The sequence below is a fragment of the Psittacula echo genome (genome assembly GCF_963264785.1).
Source record: "Psittacula echo genome assembly, chromosome: 5".
Classification (NCBI taxonomy): domain Eukaryota; kingdom Metazoa; phylum Chordata; class Aves; order Psittaciformes; family Psittacidae; genus Psittacula; species Psittacula echo.
The window spans coordinates 64,617,189-64,642,289 of NC_137739.1; the positions used below are offsets into that span (position 1 = coordinate 64,617,189).

Sequence of the window (25,101 nt, forward strand, 5' to 3'; positions counted from 1 at the left end):
TTCCTTGCTAAAATGTTACATAAACAGGTGATTCTGCTTTCTCCAGTTGTTTTAATTCTAAAACTCTTACTGGCCTCTTTTGTGTACTGGGGAGCCCAGCACTGGACAGAGTGCTCTGGGTGTGGCCTCACCAGTGCACCTCCCTCGACCTGCTTGCAACACTCCTCAAGTGCAGGACTTTCTACTTCTTGCTGAAACTTCTTCAATTGTCAGCCCATTTATCCAGCCTGTCAAACTCCCTTATTGCACCTCCCAAGGGCCTGAATGAGGCTGATGGGCTTGTAGTCCCCTGGGTCCTCCTTCGTGAAGACAGGGGTGGCATTTGCTTTCCTCCAGTCCTCAGGCATCTCTCCCAGTCACCATGATCACTCAAAGAGCACCAAGAGTCACAGATTCATAGAACAGTTTGGGTTGGAAGGGACATTTAAAGGTAAGCTAGTCCAGCCCCCCTGGCAGCGAGTATGGGCATCCTCAACTGTATCAGGTTGCTCAGAGCCCCATACCACCTGACCATGAATGTTTCCAGGGATGGGCAACCTGTTTCAATGTCTCACCACCCTCATCATAAAAATATTTCTTTCTTTTATCTATCTAAATCCACCCTCTTTTAATTCAAAACCATTGCCCCTTGTATTGCAACAAGCCCTGCTAAAAATTTTGTCCCTATCCTTCTTGTAAACCTCCTTTAAGTACTGAGAGGCCACAACAAGTTCCGTCCAAAGCCTTCTTTTCTTCATGCTGAACAACCCCAACTCTCTCAGCCTGTCTTCATAGCAGAGTTGCTCCAGCCCTCTGATCATCTTTGCAGCCCTTCTCTGGACCTGCTCCAACAGGTCCGTGTCTTTCCTGTGCTGAGAGCTGGACGCAGTAATTCAGGTGGGGTCTCACCAGAGTGTAGAGGAGGGGCAGAATCACCTCCCTTGAGCTGCTGGCCATGCTTCTTTGGATGCAGCCCAGGATACGGTTGGCTTTCTGGGCTGTGAGCTCACACTGGCGGCTCATGTACAGCATTTCATTCATCAGTACCACCAAGTCCTCCAAAGGGCCGCTCTCAATACCTTCATCCCCCAGCCTGTCTTGATCCTGGGGGTTGTGTGACCCAGGTGCAGGACCTTGGTACTTGGCCTTGTTGAATCTCAGGAGGTCCACATGGGCCCACTCCTCAAACCTGTCCAAGTCCCTCTGGTTGGCATCCCATTCCTCAGGCATATGAGTCACCTCACAATAACATCAGACAGCTCCCCCAGCACTTGTGGGTGCACTCCATCAGGGCCCATGGACTTGCCTTATGTCTGGTTTGCTTAAGTATTCCCTGACCTGATCCTCTTCCACTAAGGGTGTATCTTCGTTGCTCCAGCCTTTCCTCCTGGTGTCTGGGAACTGGGATTCCTGAAGGCTGGTCTTGCCAGTAAAGACCGAGACAAAGGCGCCATATTTGGTACCTCAGCCTTCTCCCCATGTTCTGCGTCATCAGGTCTCTTGCCCTATTCAACAGAAGGCTCATTATTTCCCATAGATATCCTTTCTGTCACCCATGTACTTACTGAAGCCATTTTGGTTACCTTTCACAATCCTTGCCAGGTTTAATTCCTGCTGAGCTTCTGCTTTCCTAATCTCATCCCTGGATAATTGGACAATATTTCCATATTCCTCCCATGCTACCTGTCCCTGCTTCCACCCTCTGTATGCTTCCTTTTGGTGTCTGAGTTTTGCCAGGAGCAACTTGTTAATCCATGCAGGTCTCCTGGTATTTTTGCCTGACTTCCTACTCGTGGATTCACTGCTTTTGAATACAGAGGACGCAATCCTTCAATATTAACAGTTTTCTTTCTTGGGTCCCTCTTTACTCCAAAGCCTTATCCCATGTTACTTTTCCAAGCAGCTCCACAAAGACACCAATCCTGCTCTCCTGAAGTTCAGCATTATGATCTTGTTTTTTTGCTCTGCATCCTCCTTTCAAGCTCCTAAACTCCACCATCTCGTGGTAACTGCAGCTGAGGTGTCTTTGACTTTAAGATCCCCAACAAAACTTTCCTTGTTTGTAAGTATGAGGTCCATGAATGTGACTAGCCACTCTCCTCATTGGCTTCTCTATTGCTTGGGTCAGGAAGATGTAATTGGTGCTGTCCATGAACCTCCTGGATTGCGTATACCCTGCTGTGTTTTCTCTTTAACAGATGCTGGGGTGGTTGAAGTCCATCCATGAGGACCAGGGCCTGCAAACATTAGGCTATTTCTAGCTGTCTGTAGAAGGCTTCATCCACTCTTTCCTTCCTCCTGATGAGGCAGCCTATAGCAGATACCCACTACAGAGTCACCTGTATTGTTTTCATTGGGGTTTGTTTCTTTTTACAGACAGCTAGCTTGCTGGTGTCTCAGAAAAATCTGCAGTCCCACAGTGGTCTAGAGACTACAGGCTAAAAGCACTGTCTAAAGCAATGTCAAATTGCCATCCTGGACAGTCCTGCAAACTGATCCTTCTTCCAGTACATGAGAGGCAGCTACATACAGACACTACTTACACACAGAATTCCACTGGATACTGGCTACCATGGCAAAAGCTATGGCTAGCTGACAGGCTCTGCTGGTTTCAGACTTACCACTTCAAGGATTTTAAAAGTTAACTAAAATTATCATAAAATTGTCTTTTAGTAACACAGATTATAACAGCCTTTACTACACCTGGGGAAAAGATAAAACACTGCTTCAGACTCAAAGTATCAAAAATGTTAATAGAGTTTGGGCGCTTCCACGTTGTCTAAGAGCACTCCTTGTCTTTATGTCTTTGTTTTGATTTACAAAAACTTCTCTGTAATAGACTACAAACAGGCATGTAGATATAACTGAAAGTCAAACACGAAGACCACTGCATATTATTTTAAAAAACGTTCAAACTTGCCTGTATTTTCTTTAGGAATGTAATCTCCCTGTGAATGTCTGTAAACTATATGGCTCCCTCTTGTGCCTAGTTTACCACATGTCAGTGTACAAAAAAACCCCAAATATTAAACCATAAGTATTTGGTGTTTTTTCACCCTTCGGTAGACATGCAGGACCCATAAATGTTAACAAAAGTCACACACACACCTTCCAGGGGAAGAGATAACCCTGCAGTTTACAAATTTCTCTTTGGAACAAGCTATAAAAACACATTGCAAACTACACGTCTGCTGCAATCAAAGTACTCTTTTGACCATTCACTGTACTTTGGTAGCAATGCAGAGGCCAAATATGCCTTTAAAGTCCATCTGTAAGAACTTCTAACCATTTTTTAGTTATCAAATCACGTACGTTTAGAAAGGTGTCAGTGCGGGTTACAGAGCCTGGCTAACATACTCAAGGGTTTATTTTTGTCTACTGAACATCCCACCTGTTTCTGCTTATCAAACCAGACTAGGGTTTAGCTTGCAACAGCTGTGAAATTCATAAATCTGCCAATTCTTCATCTGTATCCAGACTAAGCACTAGGAGAAAGAGTTAGCACAGCAGCATTCTGAGAAAACCAGCCTCAAAGAGAAGCTAGGGAAATAAAACAGACCAGTGCTTGTCAAACAATGTTTAAAACTGCAAACCTATCACAAGCCAAATTATTTTAATAACAGTCTAGCAGTCCTGTATGGAAGGAAAATGAAACATTTGAAGAAATTATTTGTTCCCCCAGCCATTAGAAACATTTTGCAGACTAAAAATACTGTAGAGGAATTAAAATATTTTGCCTGCACAAAATATTCCCTTTTTCAGTGTCTCCAAATATCAAAACAACTTTTATGTCAAGATGTTACTAGTTTTACTTTCTGCAGTAGAATAGCTATGAAGAAAATAAATATTTAGAAGATTTATAGCTACCAAGAAAGTAAATATATTGAAGATTTATGTATTACATAAGATATTTGTATTACAAAAAGCAGACTTGCAAATTTAAAAAAAATATTAGTCTGCATATCTGAAGCAATATCAAAATCCATCTCACACAGGACAGCTTTCATTAAAACACTTATGCTAAAGCAGCAGTAGTAGCAAATGAAATTACGGTATACAAAAACTAGCATTCACTTTCCTAAAGCTTACAGAGTATACTGCCTTTCATAGTAAAGTGGTTTTGCTTCGCTTTTTTTCCATTTATATGATGATTTTTTCTCTTACCACCTCTCTTTCGCTTTTCTACATGCTCATGAATTACCCTTAGCATGAGTATTTTGTGGGTCAACTTTGTTCACATAATAAGTGCATGCAAGACAATACCAAAATTCATTTACGCTTTTCTGAGCGATGGAAAATGGTACTTTGTTTTAGCGAAGACGCTTCCCCCCTCCCCATTTTTCTTTTTCTCCACTATTTATAAATTAGATGCTCGTAGTATTTTTGAGAGCAGAAACAGAAATTAAAATGTTTTAAAAAACTTTTCCCAGAGTTTTCATCAAAAGCATTAATAACAGGTACCCAGCACATTCACTTGGCACTCCTGGAGACAGCTGAAATTATCTATCTTCCTAATTTGACATTTACTGAATAGTACTAAAGACACATTCAGATGAAATTGTGGTTATGTGGCAGTGCATGGCACCAAACAACCAGAACATACCTACAATTTGCCTAATATTTATTACCACTCATTCTCCACAGAACAAGTAAATAAAGCATATTATTCCTACTCTATCTACCTTCATGCTCATGTTCAAAGTGAAACAACAGCCATATTGTACAAGAACACAAAACAAGTAATAAAAAGAATTTGTAAGGAAAACAAAGAAAAAATCTGGTCTAGATTTCTGACCATATGTGACCACAACCTACATTTTAACAGTTTATGTAAAAGGCAATGTACAGTACTAACCACGTTCTTGGGTATTCTAATATGCTCAAAGAGAGTATAGTTATTTATTCGAACACTATTTCCACAAAGGTTTCCCACTGCTGTAGATCAAACTGAACTGAATCAGTCTCAACAATATCAGACTGAGAAGTTTTCTTCTATGAGCTGTCATATCAGCTTCCATAGAACTGTAAATGCAGAAAATATAACAATGTAGAGTAGTAAAGTCTTGTTACCAAGTAGAGCAGATCACCATCACCAGGGTTCTAAAGACAGTCTGCTCCTAAAGTAATTTCATGTACATTACTTTCTTCTGTGGACTTTGATGCAGAATATAACTTATTTTTTAGTGAGGCATTACTTGGACCACGTTAGCTTAAGTGCTGTACAAATGATCTTTGATTAAGTTCAAGAGACAATGGGAGAAACAGTGAGTACATGCCACATGAAATCACTTACTTGCATAGCAGATTTGTTATAACAAACTGCTACTTTCATAACAAAAATGTTTTGTAAAACATTTAAGCTGCTTTTCATATAATAGGTATCTCATGCTTCAACTGATGTTACACCACTGCATTTTATGGACATTCTTCAGCTGTGTTTGCATCACTTTGATATCAGTCTTCATATATTAATCCATCACTGAGAAGCGGTTCTGAAACACTGGACACATGGCAGTCAAAACCCAGGGCTTTATTCCAGATCTCATTTCTCCGTAAAATTGTATTTACTTTTTTTTTTAACTAATGTTGTGACCACGTAACCTCTCACATAATATTACTAGTGCAGGATTAGTCAATGAAAATGATGGAACTAGTCATAGTGATAGTTTAGCTGTCTGATCAAGTACACGCAAGAGCATGAATAGCAGTTGGATGAATTGGATAATGTTACACAATACTCTGCTAATAACTCTTTGAAAACAGTAGAACTATTTAGGGGTAAAGACATTCTAAAGATAAAAAATTTAGGAGTTCTGTTTGCTGAAACATTATACTTAGAGAAATTAAGTGAAAAGATGGAAGGTCAAGTGTGGACTGGCAGCCTAGAATAGCACATGGCAAGAAAAGAAATTAGCTAAAGAATCGTTCCCTGAATTGTGACACCCGGAAGGATGAATTTTATTCCTTCCCAATATCAAACCCATTGTTTGTACCATACTCCCTGCCTCAAAATGAAGTGCATCTTATGTAGTTTTCACCCACTATTTTCATAACTTTGGTTTTCAAAATGTATCCCTCCACTCCTTATACTTGATAAATTGACACTGTATATGAAATACATTAACTTCTTCAAACACCAAACAGCTACGCAAAATAACTTTTGTGGACTTAAAACAGGTAATAGCAAAGCTTTGGAACTCTGATAATGCTAAAGGAGAATAGAATTATTTTGTCTTCTGATGTCTCCTATGGCCAAAAAAAAAATGCGTGTAGATCACACAATTGTGGAAATTCAACTAGAGTCACACACGTTTTACACAGGTTGTGACACAAAAAGCTTTGGATGTTTGGACATTAAGCACTACCTTGACAACACTACATCACCATTCACTTACAACATCCATTATCTCTAGACATCAGAGTAACAGTTCTGAGAAACTAAATTTAACTCATTTATTCAGAACATGACAAAAAGTTCACCCATTTCAAGCCTCCCCATACTCAAATAGTTATCAGATGGGTTTATATTTTTATTTGAAAGCAATCAAAATAATTATGTTAAACAGAATAGAAAATAAAAGTTAATCCACAGTCGCTGGAAATACAACATATGTAATGGTTTTATTCTATGTCAATAACAATTACAGTTTTACTTTGTTTACTGCAGACTATACATTTTACGATGAGGCATAGAGGCATAGGTTGTAGGTGTCTGCAGGCCACCCAGCCTGACTTCCCACAGGCAAACTTCTGGAAACTGGCTATCAGTAGCAAGTTGAAAACAATAACTGAACCACCCCTTATAATTTTCCTCAAAATAAACAAATCCAGCTCCCTTAGTCTCTCCTTGTATGGATAAAGGGCTGAAGCAAATGACATCTTAATAGCCCTCCTCTGATCTCATTCCAGTTTGTCAATATGTCTCTTGCACTGCTGGGCCCAGGACTGTACAATATTCCAGATGAAGCCTCACCCAATGCCAAACAAAAGGCAGCAATCACCCCTCTCAACCAACTAAATACATTCTTACATATTCATAAGCCTACTGATTTGTGAAATTTTAACAGCAGTACAAAAAACAGCAGGAAATTGCTTTAATTATTCAAACCTTTAAAAGCAATACACTTGTTCTGTTATTTAGCATCACTGTTTTCACACCTTCCTCAATCATCATCATGAGAACAACATATACTATATATTACATTTAAGATGCTTACCTGGATAACTCTGTAGAAATATGCATACTGTCGAGCTGTATTTTTATATTGGCTAAAAACATCATGTATGGCCTGAGTTGACTGAAGATACTGCACTTCATCTTCTTCAAAATAGAGAGGAGTGTCATATTCACTGGGAAGTGTCTGGATGTAGGGCAGCCAGAAAGAGTTGGGATTGGCTCGCTCACAAAGAAGATGGAATGCCAATGTTATATTGCCCATGGCTTGAAGAATTCGATCTTGAGAATACAGGGATCCTGAATTAACCCAGAAAGATGATGCACTAAGTTAATTGCCTATGGAAACTAGCACTGTAGATTTACTTAAATGAACACGATGAGGTAACATGTAAGAATTAAGGAAAAAACAACAAACAGACAACAAAACAACAACAAAAAACCCACAGCTTTTTCACGTTTCTAAAATATTTAGCTACCCATATTGCATTATGCTGCAAGTTATTTGACACAGTAAATGCCGCATGTACTAGTGCACTCAGGCAGAAACAAAGGGAAAATTAAATTCTTTTCACTGACACTTCAAGCTTCTAGGTATTCTAAACCTTACAGCTGGTACAATAAGCAAGTCCTGTAATAAAAGAGATCAGCTAAAAATGAATTTATCCTACTGAATTATCCCATACAGATCAGCTTCTTGCTTAGGGACTTCTTTAAGTTCTTACCTAATACTGAATTTTTAGCTGACTCAACTGTCATCAACAGTTTTCTAGGAACCCACAGAAACAACTCTTCAGCCTACAGAAAGGAAAAAAAGCATAGAGAGTCAGTTAGCATTTATAATGATATGCCCAAGTGTCTTAAATCTACATCAACTTTAATTAAAGTTTGGTTGGTCCCCCCTCCCCCCTTTTTTTTTTAATCAAAATTATTCTGAATCAAAATTCTTCCTTCTCTTCCACCGCAAATTAAACAAGCACGCTATGTTTTACATTGTAGTAACCAAATGATTCAGTCTGCATTACACAAAGCTTAAAACAAAGCCTTAGATTGCAAAATAAAGTGCTTCAGTTTGGAACCGCTAACATTTAGATTACCCACACAACCTCAAAGATACCAGATTATATTGCTATTAACTATGTGATCAAATATTTTCTCCCAGTAGAGGTTTTTCACATTGCCCATTCTTATTTTAGAACTACTGTTCAGATTTTTATCAACCAGTAGTGCTAGCCTTATTAACTACTTGCTATTAAAGCCCTAAAATCAATATAATATTCTTGTTTTCTAATATTCTTTCTACAGCAGCTGACTGTTCCTCAAAGCTGTTTCCCATCTGTAAAACGGGAAATGGAAAGAGGCAATCTTAAATGCTTATCTTTTAACAGTTAGCTGGCTGTGTGTGTCTAAATTCCTTACCTGATGACCAAAAGATATTCTTTACAATTATCAGGTAATTTGTTTGTGTGGGGTTTTTTTTGTGTGTGTGTTTTGGTTTGGTTTTTTTGTTCTCTTTTTTTTTAATTTTTTCCGGAAATTTAGTACTGCAAATACCTCTTTCTGAGGCAAAAACATCAGTGCTTTAAAAGAAGGGACATGAAAGAAGACAAGAGACTAAGTTTTCAATAAATATGGAAGACAAGGATACATCAATGAGGTACAGTATTCTGGTGATTAGGTACAGAATATAGGCAACAGAGAGAAAAAAAAGGCCAATTAAGAATTCACATTACTATCCACTAGTCAAAAAATAATACTCAATTTTATCAATAAATTTATTTCAAGCACACAGATTGGACAGCATATCAGAATAGCAATTTCATAACCATTTAAAAGGTGGAAGAGAAGGTAATGAGTGTTTCAGAACTCTTTAGCTACATTCCAAACACGATTTTCTAATCTAAGTCAAATGTTCACATGCTTACCTTTATCTCTCTTGTTGCTTTCAAACCAAACCCCTCCTCTTCAAACTTAGCTATTTCAAAACCCTCTGTGGATGCTCCATTTTCAGTTGCCCACTTTATCAGTTCAGGGAAATAGTCATCTCTTTTTCCATCAAAGACAACAGACAAACCTACAAACACAATTTATTAAAAACAAATGCAGAAAGAAGATCTGGAAAGATAAAGAAGTTCAATATAAACGCACATGTAAAGCAACCTGCTACCCCACAGCAGTTCTACTCTGAAGTAGCTGAGTCAGGAGTGGTCTTTGCTAGGTGTTACTCAATAGCATACAAATGTCATACCCAATTTTCACAAACTTAAACTGCTGAAATCTTAAATCTGTTAAATTGGCTTATCAGTCATCGTAAAAACACGACCACCTAAACTGAGCTGTGATGAAATATGAAGGCCCCTCCACTTTCCCTTTTAAATAAGCTGAGCAAAACTATTTCCCAGCTTAATACTGATGATAAATGCAATCACCACCACATGTTAATACAGACACAAGGAGGAATTTGAGAGGCAGCTGCAATTTCATTAATTCAGCACTGGAAATTAGAATAAGCAGATCCCAAGCTTCTACTCTCACATACAAAGCAGTTAGCTTTTTCCTGTAGCATATGAATTTACTGAAACAACTTTGGACTGATCGTCTTAGCAACAACACAGAGCTTGTCCAATTTTTTTTGCTTTGCTTCTCTAACAGAAACATGATCCAGCTGTGAAATCACAAGCCTCATTCATTTTCTGTTTTCCCCTTTTCCATCATCTGATTTGAACCTATGCATTATAGTTCCTGGCTATACTCAACCAGTTCCTTTTGTACTTTGTCTCATTTTCTTCAACTCAAACTCATGTCTGATCATGTTAAAAATGTCCAAATGCCCCTCAAATGCTCAGGCCATGTTATGAGTGGTAAAGTTAAGCAGGAGAGATGTAGGTTAGATATAGGGAATAAATTCTTTACTGAGGGTGGTGAGACACTGGAATAAGTTGTCCAAGGAAGCTGTGAATGTCTCACCCCTGGCAGTGTTGAAGGCCAGGCTGGACGGGGCCTTAAGCAACCTGGTCTAGTGAAAGTGTCCCTGCTCATGGCAGGGGAGTTGGAACTAGATAATCTTAAGGTCCTTTCCAATCCAAACCATTCTGTGATTCTATGAAAATGTCATCACTGAGTTGCTTACCTCCAAAGATATTTTGGTTAAGCACAAGTGATAAGTACATCTTTAGATTAAAGGGATTTTAGAAAAGAAGCATTAGGGTGTTTGAAATTTTTCTCCCCCTCCAAATCATGGATTTCAAGACCCTGGACAAACCAAATTTGCAGTTAAAAGCGCAAGTAGCATCTAAAACTATAGTCTTTGATGATGCAGTATAAAAATGCAACATGGATAAAGGTTTTTTTGTATGCAATGAGAATGTGGTGCTGTGTTTTGGTCTTTTTTTTTTTTTTTTTTAAAGCTGGCATTTCTGCTTTATTTCATGCTCCCTTCAGTTTGCTGTTTTCACACAATCACAGAATCCTGAGGGTTGGAAGGGACCTCAAAAGATCATCTAGTCCAATCCCCCTGCAAGAGCAGGGTAACCTAGAGTACATCACACAGGAACTTGTCCAGCCAGGCCTTGAATATCTCCAACGTAGGAGACTCCACAACCCCCCTGGGCAACCTGTTCCAGTGCTCTGTCACTCTCACAGTAAAGAAGTTTTTCCTGATGTTCACATGGAACCTCTTATGCTCCAGTTTACACCCATTCCCCTTGTCCTATCACTGGACATCACTGAGAAAAGCCTAGCTCCATCATCCTGACACTCACCCTTTACACATTTGTAAACATTGATGAGGTCACCCCTCAGTCTCCTCTTCTCCAAGCTAAAGAGACCCAGCTCCCTCAGCCTCTCCTCATAAGGGAGATGTTCCACTCCCTTAATCATCTTTGTGGCTCTGCGCTGGACTCTTTCAAGCAATTCCCTGTCCTTCTTGAACTGAGGGGCCCAGGACTGGACACAATATTCCAGATGCGGTCTCACCAAGGCAGAGTAGAGGGGGAGGAGAACCTCTCTTGACCTACTAACCACACCCTTTCTAATGCACCCTAGGATGCCATTGGCCTTCTTGGCCACAAGGGCACAGTGTTGGCTCATGGTCATCCTCCCATCCACCAGGACCCCCAGGTCCCTTTCCCCTTCACTACTTTTCAGCAGGTCAACCCCTAACCTGTACTGGTACATGGGGTTGTTCCTCCCCAGATGCAAGACTCTACACTTGCCCTTGTTGAATTTCATCAAGTTTCTCCCCACCCAACTCTCCAGCCAGTCCAGATCTTGCTGAATGGCAACACAGCCTTCTGGTGTGTCAGCCACTCCTCCCAGTTTAGTGTCATCAGCGAACTTGCTGAGGGTACATTCAGTTCCCTCATCCAGGTCATTGATGAAAATATTAAACAGCACTGGTCCCAGCATCGACCCCTGAGGGACTCCACTAGTCACAGACCTCCAGCTAGATTCTGCCCCATTGACCACAACTCTCTGCCTTCTTCCTTTTAACCAGTTCTTGATCCACCTCACTACCTGATCATCAAGCCCACACTTCCTTAGCTTATCTATGAGGATGCTGTGGGAGACAGTATCAAATGCCTTACTGAAATCAAGAAAAACCACATCTACCGCTCTACCATCATCCATCCACCTAGTTACTTCCTCATAGAAGGCTATAAGGTTGGTCAAACATGACTTCCCCTTGGTAAAACCATGTTGGCTACTCTTAATGACCCCCTCATCCTTGACATGTCTAGAGATGGTGTCAAGAATAAGTTGTTCCATCACCTTTCCAGGGATGCAGGTAAGGCTGACCAGTCTATAATTACCCGGGTCCTCCTTCTTGCCCTTCTTATAGACTGGTGTGACATTTGCCATCCTCCAATCCTCAGGCACCTCTCCTGTTTCCCACGACTTGCCAAAGATGATGGAGAGTGGCCTAGCAATGACCTCCGCCAGCTCCCTCAGCACCCATGGGTGTATTCCATCCAGACCCATCAATTAATAGATGTCCAGATTGCTTAACTGATCCCTAACCCAATCCTCATCTACCAAAGCAAACTCCTCCTTTATCCTGACTCCTTCTGGGGCCATAGGAATCTGGGACCCCTGGGGAGAGTCTGCAGGAGTAAAGACAGAGGCAAAGAAGGAATTCAGCACCTCTGCCTTCTTTATATCCTCTGTCTCCAGGGCACCCGCCTCTTTCAGCAGTGGGCCTATACTGCCTCTTGTGTTAGTTTTATCCGCTAATATATCCAGAATTAAAGCCTTACAAACCTCGTAAGACTAACTGCATAGCTTCCACAGAACTTTATTGGTGTTTACACTGTCCAGGACTTTGCTCTTTTGATTTCCAACATTTCCTACTTGATAAGGATTGAAAAGCAAATACTAAATAAGGCTACTGGAAGTCTTTAACTTCCAGCTTGCACTTGGAACCATTCTGTAGGCATCTCTGAAATTCATATGTTCATATATGAATTCATATACATATTCATATATATATACCTCTGTTCCTCATATATGATATGGTCTGATACTTAACACATTTTACCAAATTAAAAAGAGCAGCTCCTTTAAAGTACAAGCACCAATTACAATTTGGGGAACAATTTACTTCTATACTGAACAAGATATAGCTATACTGATGAAAATCTGTATTGGAAAAACAGCTTTAAGATTTTGCTAATGAGTCAAGAAAAAATTTTAGAAAGTCAAAATACTCAGTTTTCACCTTTAAAGCTTTCTATAATCAAGTTAATTTTAGTCCATGTTCTGCAAGTCAGTGATCTGTTTAAGAAAAGCATGAATTATCACACTTCAGGCAATATATACTCATTTGTACATCTCAATTCCCAACAGCAATTTGTATTTCCTTTGCTAATTGTTTAAAGCCTTTATTAAGCTAGAAAACTGTGCATGTGTAGTATACATTACTATGTTCCGTTAAAAAATGGTTTTGAAAGAGACCATAATATCCACATTATGTCTGTAAAAGTGTTACATTAAAAGATATTTGTATGTCAACAGTGTTGTGGTTACTAGGTTTTGCATCTTTCAAGGGAAAAAAAATACATGCCTTGTTAACATAATACTGTTATAATAATTTTACCATGTCTGCCAGCAACCATTTTGCCCACGGATGGTTCAGTCTTTCTGTTACAGAAGATAAACAGGCCAACCCCAATGCTAACTCTGTTCTTGTTAACCCATATTACATTTTACACATGTATTGCATCATAAAAACATGGACATGTACCATACATTTCTAGAAGCCATGGGACAGCAAAACTATTTATCAAGTTCATCTTACACAGCTGCAGGATGCAGTCACTGAAACGGTATTGTCTATTTCTCCATGGGCCCTCTGCCAATACTTGATCTTCAGAGTCTTAAAATTCCTTTCATAAAGATTTTTATGCATTAGCCAAAATACATTAAAAACAGGTGTGAAAGGGCATTTCATGCCTCTAAGTACTTGCTTTATCAAGCAAATATGTGAACCACTCAAACATCATTTTAATTGCAGTCTGGCTTTTTTGTCATCACTGTACAAATACCAGAGAAGAAAGAATTGTTTCAGGACTTCAGGTATGTCGAGACCACATCTATTCATTCCAAGGTTAAAAGGTATTTCTCAGCCATAAAAGAGGTTATTTTTAATAAAATTGTAATAAAAGCATTTTTTTAGAATATATCTCCAAATAAACACAAAACAAGTATGAAAATAAATTATCAACAACAGATAATTGTTGCTGAACATGTTGGAAGAAAACTGTTCTAGTCTGAAAAATAAGCATACCTTAAAAGTTACAAAAATTGGCAATAAAATTCCATATTAACTGTGGCACCATAGGTATTTCTTTAATTATGTACTTGATTTATAGCAATTTATTAGCTGATGTCTTTATTTTGTTCATTTACATAGTACTTATATTGCCATGCTTTAACGTCATCATGCTGGATTGCTGAAACGCTTTCCACATCTAGTAAAGTGTTCATATTAAAATAATCACAAAATTTAATTCAAAATGCCAGCATGTGTAACTGCTTGGATTAGTGCAGTTTGAGGAGCAGCACTTCAAAGGTTTGAATCTGATTTTTAGACTTGGGAACCTCAGTCCCTCTTCTTTTTCTTTTTTTTTTTTTAAGTAATGGTAGGCCTTTGATGCTGTGCCACAGAGTACGTGTTGAACAGGAGAGTGCTCCCTGTGGGAGCTGGGAAAGGCAGAGTCCTGCTTGCCTTCACCCATCAGTAACCTCTTGATTTCTGTACCAAAGTGTTTAGAGCCACATTGCTAAAAGCAAAATGTAGGTTTTGGGTTATCAGTTACTGGCTGTCCAGACTAGTCCTCTTTAGTCTGATAATTGTGTTTTGTTGGTGTTTTGACTTTTTTTTTTTCCTCTGAAGGAGCCAAGTCCTGGCAGGTTCCAGCATTATTTGTCCCTTTTAGGTCTGGAGCTGATGATTACGGCTGTCCCCTTTGGAGCACTTAAGCCAGGGCTGAATCTCACAAACAGTGGGGTGCTAAATTCAGGCAGTCTAAGGCCTGAATAGAGAGAGATGAGACCCTTCAGAAGGCAATTCAGCTCATTTGAGGTCTGAATCTCTGCAAAAGACTTCTCTACCTTGCTGAGGAAAGGGGGCCAAGGCAGTGATGCTCAGTTAATGGCCCTGCTGTGGCAGCAATCCATTCCTTTACATATCGGGTCTATGGTTTCTCTTACCAAGTCCTCAAGGTGTGCTTAATTAACTTCCCATCTTTCACGGAAGTGGGGTGGGTTTGAAGTAATCAGTCTTTGTGAAATAGTTTGAGATCTTCAGCAAAGACTGGGAACAGCTTGTTTCAACTGTATCCTGGGCTGCATCAAGAGGAGCATGACCAGCAGGGTGAAGGAGGTGATCCTGCCCCTCTACTCTGCTCTCGTGAGACCTCACTTGGAGTATTGTGTGCAGTTCTGGTGTCCTCAACATAAAAAGGACATGGAACTGTTGGAACAAGTCCAGAGGAGGGCCACGAGTATGATCAGGGGATTGGAGCACCTCCCGTATGAAGACAGGCTGAGAAAGTTGGGGCTGTTCAGCCTGGAGAAGAGAAGGCTGCGTGGAGACCTCCTAGCAGCCTTCCAGTATCTGAAGGGGGCCTACAAGGATGCTGGAGAGGGGCTCTTTGCTAGGGACTGTAGTGATAGGACAAGGGGTAGTGGGTTAAAACTTAAACAGGGGAAGTTTAGATTGGATATAAGGAGGAAGTTCTTTACTGTAAGGGTGGTGAGGCACTGGAATGGGTTGCCCAGGGAGGTTGTGAATGCTCCATCCCTGGCGGTGTTCAAGGCCAGGTTGGACAGGGCCTTGGGTGACATGGTTTAGTGAGGTGTTCTTGCCCCTGGCAGGGGAGTTGGAACTAGATGATCTTAAGGTCCTTTCCAACCCTAACTATTCTGTGATTCTATAATATTTATATAATAACAGCAACAAAAAATATTCCTTTCAGCTGTCAACAGACAATTCTCTAGATTAATCAGTACTCTGAGGCACCCCTATACAGTGTTCCATATTTACCTTTTTGTTTTTTGCGAATTTTCTCTACAAGCGAGCGAATCTGTACATATTCTTCCCATTCTTTTCCAGGGCCTGGGGTAGGACTGCTGCATTCTAGAATTAACATAAAATAAAAATATTTTCCTTAATAAAGTGTATATATATAATTTTAACATCAGATAAAAGGTCATGGTTTCACAGAAACTTTAACTGAACACTAGGTACTACCGTCCTTCAAATATGTTTAAATTGTAAACACAACAGCCCCCATCATTACAAGCATCTTGTTCTTTAACATGGGACAGAGACATAGAGGCTTTTGAAATTTTCACAGTACAACTTGCTTCAAGCATATTTTTTTTTATATTCTTTCAAACATAGAAATATCAAAGTCTAAAAAAGATAAGAAGAAAAAAGGGTAAACAGCCATTAAGTAGTCTCTCAGATAAACAAACAAACAAAAAAGGTCTCTGTTTTCAATAATCCAAACAAACCGATCTGTTTACATTAGTCTGCTTGCCATCATTCTTGCTGTAATGAAAGCAGATGATAATAGCAGAGAGCTTACCTTACGTAACTGAGAAATTTGCTGGTACATACATTTGACCTGCTTAACCAATACTGGTTTTATAGATGCCTGTGTACCGGAAGGACAAGCAAAGGAACACTTAGCCAACCTTTAGCTTTAGATTATAACCCCAGTGTCTCTGACAATACACTAAATGCCACTGTGTGGATTTCTTGATCTAAGCTGGATAAATCCAAGTGGACAGCTGAAGGTTACCTTGCATTGAATGAAATATGGCAGCCTGCAAAAAGAACATCTGATACTTGTCTTTGCTTAGAAAGTTAGATCTATGTTTTATTTTTGGTAGCAAAGCAGAGGCAAATTGCATCATAAGCAAACAGCCCTGCCAACTCCTTGTCTCCTCTTTGTGAGCAATGCTAAAGAAAAAATTTAATTTTTCTAAGGCAACATTTAGATGTGTCCAGGATATAAAAATTTAGACTTGTGCTTCAGAAGAAGTGTAGCTTAGCAGTCACTAACGACAGCAGAAAGAGTGAGCAGTAGCTCAGCATCAGCATATGAAATTATTCTGTGCTTTTCATATTTACTAAAAATAATGGATGAGTTCCAAGTTCCTCAACAACAGAATCAACCTTTGGTCCATGCACAAGAACCAAGCACTACAAAAAGTTTCCTGGCAGCAGCCAACAAAATTTTTATTTAAACAACAAGAATATCAGTGCAGTTGTACTGAGTTGTATTGCTGCTTTCCATAGTTAATTTACCTAATCTGATATCAGTTCAAAGAACTGTTCATATAATAAACAGAAACAGTGCAATTCTTGGGGTTTAGAAGAAAAACATTTTTGACAAAGCTTTAATGTCAAGTTACCTAGGTTTTTTTTTAAAATCTAATCTCCCCCAGCATTTAATGTTTGTGTTTAGATATAAAGCAAAAAGCTGCCAGAAATATGTGCATCCAATATATACACACATAAATAAACCAATAACAGTAGATACTAACAGAGATACATACTATACTATCTTAAGCAAGCTGAAATAGCAAGCTTGGCTGCTTTCAGGAAATGAATAGACTTCACTGACTTCAACAAGGGAACATTTTTGAGTGGTCTGCACACCATTCTTTTTCCCAGAGAGGCATAAAAAACAAAACTTACTTTGTAATAACTCACTGATTAGATTCAACATTTCCTTTGGAGGTACTGTTGCTGTGGCTCCTGTACCTGACTTCTGAGTTTTGACACGGCTCTTCTTCCCCATCTTCCAGCTAAAACAGATTAAGAAGCACACTGTCACCAATTACCAAGAAATAAAATACAGTAATGATGAATGGACAAGATCTTCTCTTACTAGTCACTTAAAGCAGCAGCATGAGGAGTTGTTTCTGGCACGTATATAAGTGCAAATATTGCATGGCCTGAACATAAGACAACCATACAGTATGATCTGAAGCAATATTTCATGTAGTTGCACATTAATTACCTCAGGGTAATTAAAAAGTAGAAATCTTAAAAGCAAAAGAAAATAAATCATTCAGATCACTTGCAAATTCATTACCTCCGAACAAATATTATGGATAACAAAGTATCCATGCTATATAATCAGATTATTTTACCTCATAAGATGCACTCCAGACATCAGCTGAATTAGTATTTGTGACGGCACTGAAGTAGCAATTCAAAATGAATAGAAAATTTAGTATTCCATTTCATAATAAAATCAAAACACAATATATATATCTTTGCAGCAGCTTCTTGTGGCTCAAGACTAGTTAAGGAAAACTTATTTTCAGTTACCAAAATAAACGGAATATCATCCTAGGCTGGTTTTCCAGTATTCGGAGTCCCTTGTTTCCATGGAGGACTTAAGTGACATATCTACTAGAAGGGCAACATAGCAGGGTGTGAAATATCCAATGAGCTTTTCACACGCACTAGGAACAATTTTAGATGCTGGCACTGAATAAGCTTCTGGGATTGGGGTTGCACAAGGTCTGGTACTCGTGAATACAGAAGAATTCCTCATGCATATGGCCGCTAACTGCAGCTTTGGACACAGTAACTGAAATGGTAGTGCAAGAACTTGAGGAAAGAAAGGAAAGAAAGGAAAGAAAGAAGCAGACTAAAGACTCTGGACTCACAACAGTAGAGCAAGCGCTTGCTCAGGAAATGGCAAGCAGAATGCCCTGAGAATCTACAAGCAGCCCATGACAGCCAGTCATTTTCCTGAACACTTTTCTGGGCACAAAAAACAATCCTTCTCAACACACAAGAAAATCAGCAGGCACAGCAGGAGACCAGCTGACTGTATGTGGGACTCCTCACTGACTGAGCTCAAACAAACAGAAACATATGTAAAGTGGAAGTGGGGACAAGCAACTGCAGAATATATACTGTCTGGGCAAGCAGAAACTGAATGAGGGAGGCCAAAGCTTCTCTGGAGTTGATATTAAAGAGGGATGTGAAATGTAGAAGAAATGATTCAACAAGTACACCATGAGCAGAGAAAGCTTAGTTCAGCGGCTGAACTGGAAAGCAACCCAGTGATGAAAGGTACAGAAAAAGTTGAGGTACCCAATCCTTGGGCATGGTCTCTAGCAGCAAGGTCTGCTATCAGGCTTCCCACGTGTCTGCATCTAGTAGCAAAGCTTGAGGGAGAGGACCTATCAAGTTAAAAGACTATTCAAGCAAGCTGGATCTACTGTACAAATACATAAGACCAGATGGGAAACATCCAAGGTAGTGAGAAAGCTAGCTGATGTCAGTGGAAAGCTGCTGGCTAACATCTTTGAAAAGTCATGGTGATCGCCTTTGACAGGAAACAGGTAACTTAAAAACAAGCAAATGAAACTCAAGAGAAAAGCAAGGTGAGGGCAGAAGATACAGGCTCCAGGATACAAATATCCAGGATCCAGATAGTAGTCAGTCTCACCTCATTTGCTGTACAAAATGCAGACTGCGTCCTAAAGGGAAGCTATTTCCAGGCATAATGGACATGAACGTGACTGGGATCAGACTTCTAAAGGCAAACTGTACAACCAACCTGCCTGCCTTCTGAAGAAACAAGTGGCTCTGTGGACCAGGGAGAATCAGTGGTTGCCAGTTGCTTTGACTTAAGCAAGGCTTTTAACACTATCTTCCATAGCATCCTGGCTGACAAAATGAGGAGACATGGACTGAATAGGTGGACAACAAGGAGGGCAAAATAAAAATCCCTTGGACCATGAAGTTCAAAGAGTTGTGGTCAATAACTGTAAGTCTCAATGCCAACTGGTTAGATGCAGTATTCCTCAGTGGTCAGCACTGGAAAACATCCTAATCAGATTCAGATGCTAGGATAGAAAGCATCCTCAGCAAATTTACAGATGGTATCAAACAGGGAAAGCAGTCAACATGTTGAAGGGTAGGGCCACCATTCAGAGGGACCTCAGCAAACTGGAGGAAGAGGCCAACAGGAACTTTATAAAAGGCAAATATAAAGTGTTCTGCATTTGGGAAAGAAAAGCCCTATTCAGCTTCACAGCTGCAGACTTGAGAAGCAGCAGTTTTGCAGAAAAGAATGTGGAGACTTTAGCAGACAGCAAGTTGCGCAGAAGCCAGCAGCCACCCTTAAAGCAATGAAAACTAACTGCAATTTGAGCACTATAAGCAAGACCATAAGCAGCAGGTCAAGGGAAATAATTTTTCCTTTCTGCCTGGCACTAGTGAGGCCACATTTAGAGTGCTGTACAGTTTTGGGCCATACAGAACAGGAGGTGCTTGCAACCTGGAGCACATCCAGAAGAAGGCCATTAAAACAACAAAAGGCCTGACACATGAGATGGAAGGCAATGAGGGAGCTGGATTTGTTCAGTCTGGAGAAGAAAAGGAGCCCATGCCTAACTTCACTGGGAGTTACACAAAGGGTGGGAACAGATTCTTCTCAGGCAAGCACAGCAAAAGGCAACAATTACACGATGCTGCAAGGGAAATTCCAAATAAATACAAGGAAACTCCTCACTGTGAAGGTGGTTGAGCACTGAGGAGGATGGAGATTTAACAGCATCGCAAGAAACCTTGGAGAATTAAAAAAATTTTACTGGGCAAGGCTCTAAGCAACCTGATCTAACTTTGAAGTTAAAAGAGAACTAAGTCTCTCAATCTCCAGAGGTCCCTTTCCACCTACATTTTTCTATGACTCTACATGTTACTGCAACTGATGCTTTCACATCTGTATAGGTAGCCTATGTGGTCTTCCTGGTATATAGTATCTTCCTGTACAGTACAGAAGGTTCTATGTCCAGTTACTTCACAGGGGGAGGGGATTCAGATACATTCAGGTAGCTTTGGACCCCTGAAAGATTTCAGCTGCCTGAGTCATCAAGATCACCTCTCAGCCATAGTAGCTTTAGGTTATCACACACTGTGATAATCCATAACAGTGCTAAAACACTCATAGAAGCACTGTGGATTCCTGAGCACTCTGCACATATAAAAGGGATCCTCTGATCCTTAGTCAGTGTAGCTTACCCAAAATGTAATGTTTCCTATCATACTCCTATCAAAAAGTTTTGTTCTTTGGCAGCTGGTATTAATACTGGAATATATCAACCAGTAGCTGAAAAGCTGCTTCTCCACAGTGATGAAGGCTGAAACAATTGCAATCCATGTTAAGTAACTGTACATGGCAGATTGTTTAAATACAAATGCTATATGTAAAAAAAAATTCTAGTGGGAAAGGTACATAATCTGGCTATTTTCATTTTCCATTGAGATTAGAGTGAACAAGAAACTGCGAAACCCAAGGCTTATTTTAAATAGTAACTGAATGATCACAAAGCAAGTTAACATTGTTAACTTATTAACTCCAAATTTAAGGAGCTCAAAACCAACTGAAAAGACAACATCTCATATCAAAGTGTGTGTGTGGGGAACTAAAGCAAAACTATAAGGTGTATTCAAAAAGAAAGGCAAACAAACCAAATTCTTTCATTTTCTGACATGGAACACAGCACAAGGAACAGGACTATCCCTGAGCACATGGCGAATGTGAAGTCCTGGGGCATTTTAGAGTATATGAAGCTCAGTTCCCTAAATATGACAAAGAAAAATTCAAACAATGCTTAGTATTTCCATGAATATCATAGGTGAATATTGTTTTAGAGGCAAAAACCCCTCATCTCTCTAGCTGAATTCTACTCAAGTAAGAATTTCAAGGCTACACAAGAATCTGTCACAGCTCCTATTGCTCAGATAACATGGAGCAAACGTACCAGAGGAAAAAATGAGTTCAGTGAACACAACTCATTGGATTGATGGCACCATAATCAGAAATACATTTTATTTTTCAGGAGGATGCTACCAGGATATGAACACGAAATAAGCTCTGGAAGTATCTTTGCTCCCTCTTTGATGTATGTATCTTGTCTAAACTATTGCTTCTTAATCATCAGAATTTCTACAGAGAAAATATACTGCATGCATGATTAAATCAGCAAGTCTCTTGCACAAAAAAGCAGACTGATATCTTGAGATATCTTGGCATGGAAGTATTTCCTTTTAAGGAATCATCTATCTTGATCAAAACTGTACTTTTTAAAATCAAATTCCCAATCAGAAATGTACTTCCTACATTACTTATCTCCATTCATTGCTCAGTTACAGATATAACTATTTAAAATCTATGCGTTGACAGCTGTATTGTTTAGTAAAAGCCACAATTTAAAAGGAATTGCTGCTATACGTAGCTGTGCAGAAAATGTATTCCAAATGCCAACCCAGTAGAGCTATGTATAGAATCACAGCATGGTTTGGATTGAAGGGAACCTTAAAGATCATCTAGTTCCAACCCCCCTGCCATGGGCAGGGACACCTTCCACGAGACCATGTTGCTCAAAGCCCCATCCAACTCGGCCTTGAACACTGCCAGGGGTACCATGAAAAAAAAAAAAATCACATATTTTACATAATATATAACTCAAAAATAGATTATGAAAGTTTTCCTCAAAATTTCTGAAAACTAACACACAACATAATTTCACATTTGGCAAAAAAAAGTTCAGCTGAGCAATGCTCTGCCATATTTAAATAGCAAATGAAGACTTACAATGATGAGACCCAATATGGAGACAGTAAGCGTGGTTCCTTTGTGAAACTGCTTTTTTGTAATTAAAATTACAGTTCATGAAACAGAGTTTAGAGTTCAATTTCAATTCTAAAGAAATTACTGGGAACTCCTAAGAAGATTTATGACTTTGGAGAAAACAGTATTTTTTAATTTGTAATAAAATTTCAGAGTATCTTTTTTTGCAAGTGACAAACTATTGTTTCAAAAGAAATGAAGTGTGAGCCTGCTTCTGAACACAGCAATGAAAAAACACAGGCTGTTTTGCCAGTACATGCATGACAACAGAAGCAGCAATTTAAAATATAGCTGCATGACATGTGGAGAAAAGCATACCAAAAAATCCTTCAGGACTGAGATGAACTGCAGACTTCATAAATATCTGAAGCAGCAGCAATACACATTTTGGGTTGCTTTTTTTTTTTTTTTGCAAGTTTGCTTTTCTGGTTGTCTTCTGGTGAATATGTTTTAAATAATATGCTATGTTTCCTTTCAAAAGAACATTGCTGAAAATTCCTGAAAGCATTCTGCAGAGAGAGTACACTGACAGCAATGATGAATAAGCTTGGTAATACATAACACAGCCACATTTCCAAATATAGTGTATCAGCTGGCTTGGCAAAAAGAATCACTCCAAAACTGGCAGTGAGGGGTGTAAACGATCCATCTTCCCCCTCTAATGCTATCAAAGAGCAGTTGTGTTGTGTCAGACTTTGAACTTGTTTCCGCATCACACACAAATAATATTTTAATGAGCTGTAAAATATGCCTCCTCTTGACTTAGAGCTTTAAAAAGTGAGCATGTTAACCTAACAGCTTTAGAAGGTAACCATGAGATGTCTGTACAAAACTCCTGAGAGTACTAAAGAACTACCATCAAGTGCATGTGGTTTTGTTTTGTTCTTTAAAAACCCGTAACTGCTTAAACATTTTATTTAATAAAGCTAATACTTCTGATATTAGAGAACCTGACCATGTCACAGGACCACATTTCCTTACAGAAGCAATGCCAAGCTTGGATGATAGAATATGGATCTTACCAAACAATATTTCAGAAAATAATAAGCCATTTAATCATTAACACCTCCTCCTCCTTTCCCTCGCTTTTCAGATTCACATGACCACCAAGGAGTTTACTGTAGCACTAAGTAAAGCTGCAGTTAAATTTGATAGAGGAGAAAAAACGTAAAAATCTATCATAAGATGCTATAAAAATGCCTACCTCTCACTCATTGGGTAAAAATACAAGTTTTCAATCTTTGTTACAAAACTTAATATAGTAATTGTGCTAAGCAAGCACTATATTAATTTTTAATTACTTAACTCAGTTTTAAATAATTTAGCCTACACGATGCAGATAATATGGAGCCTGATTTCTTCTGGATGTGCATCTCCCTTTCTTACATAGACAGGCCTTTTCTAATGGTCCAAGCATCCCTGCAGAGCTCTCAGTTACCTTCCTCATCTCTTCCGGGACTCTACATAGCTTTCAGTTCCCCCACCACATGACCTTACTAGCCAAGCAGCATCTTCCTTTGCAGGTTTCAATTTAACTGTGCATGTTGGGCAAAACCACCAGCACACATACTGACTAGCTAACAAATAGGCCAACCAGCAGAGAAACTATTCTCAACACAGCTTTTCCTGTAGCAAGCCACCAACTTACTTTTGAGTTCTCCCACTCTGTCAATATTGATTAAAAATATCTAATAAACTGATGGTTGAAGCACAAAGAATTGCCCAGCAAACAAAAGCCTTACTTACTTCAGCTATTAGTTTTTACTTTACAGAGTAGTAAACCAGCTTCTCAAAAATTTGTTGAGCTTTTACAATATCAACCAAGTTAAGAATTCCCACAGCAAGAATTACCCATTGAAGTTTAACTTTGCTTCAAGGACTCAGCATATTTCTAATGCAGTATCTTAACACTTTAACTTCTTAATTCAGATCCCTGTAGATGCTAATTACATTATGTTCCATTACATAATAGCTCCCACCCCACGCATCATCTTGGCATACACTAGCACAGAAGGTGAGGGGTGCAGATCTAGAATCAGTATTAGAAGGACAGACACGGCTCAACAAGGGCAGGCAAGCAGACAAATGAATTCTCAAGCCACTCAAAGTACATGGAGAGGTGAGCAGAGTAGGTGGTTGTGGGATCTGTTCCTTGGCTGCATTTACAGGGAGGACAGATAAGTGCCAGGCACACAAACCAGGCTTGCAATTTTTTTCTTTCTTAGTTTGTTTGCCTAGACTAAGTCATTCCCCCCTCTACTTTGAGAGGGAAGTGTATCATCTCTTGTATCAACATATGTCAAGCAGCTAGGGTCTTAAGGGACAAGCTTAATGTTTACAGGCAACTGACAGGAGTTCTCAAATCTGTATGTAGGAGAACCCAGTTTTACACTTGATATAACCAGGTTTACCATAAAAGTGATCTTTTGCTTCCATTGTTCCAAGTTGTGTTTCTTTTGGGGTTCCCCCCCCCCCCCCAAACTTCAACCTTATGACTGCAGGTAAAAAGATAAATACATTCTATAGCAAATAGAAAGTATGGTATCAAGAAGTGTAAGAACAGTGTGGGTGGAGGAAGAGATCTGTGATCTTCAAGCAAAATTCAGCTTATGCATTTACAATGAACACTATGTTTGCTTGTGAAAACCACCTACACCATGTCACTTGGAAACTACATTAACACTCACATCACTCCTAAGGTATTAATCTAGGTGTTCCCACTAAATAAATGACTAGTTATGAATTCAGTCCCTTTCCCCCAGCTCTCAATTTCTC

The 25,101-nt window shown here is 39.3% G+C and overlaps 1 protein-coding gene across 3 annotated transcripts in view; it reads right to left on the minus strand.

Annotated features, from left to right (window-relative positions):
* Positions 1-25,101, minus strand: part of SETD3 (SET domain containing 3, actin N3(tau)-histidine methyltransferase) — a 62,435-nt gene that overhangs the window by 22,790 nt on the left and 14,544 nt on the right. For all 3 annotated transcript variants that reach the window (XM_080619381.1, XM_080619382.1, XM_080619383.1), the window contains 5 exons: positions 17,364-17,473; positions 15,699-15,791; positions 9,079-9,227; positions 7,879-7,951; positions 7,197-7,453 (listed from right to left, as the gene is read on the minus strand). In XM_080619381.1, coding sequence (XP_080475507.1) covers positions 7,197-7,453; positions 7,879-7,951; positions 9,079-9,227; positions 15,699-15,791; positions 17,364-17,466 — 675 coding nt within the window. In that variant the 5' untranslated portion in view covers positions 17,467-17,473. The remainder of the gene's footprint in view (positions 1-7,196; positions 7,454-7,878; positions 7,952-9,078; positions 9,228-15,698; positions 15,792-17,363; positions 17,474-25,101) is intronic.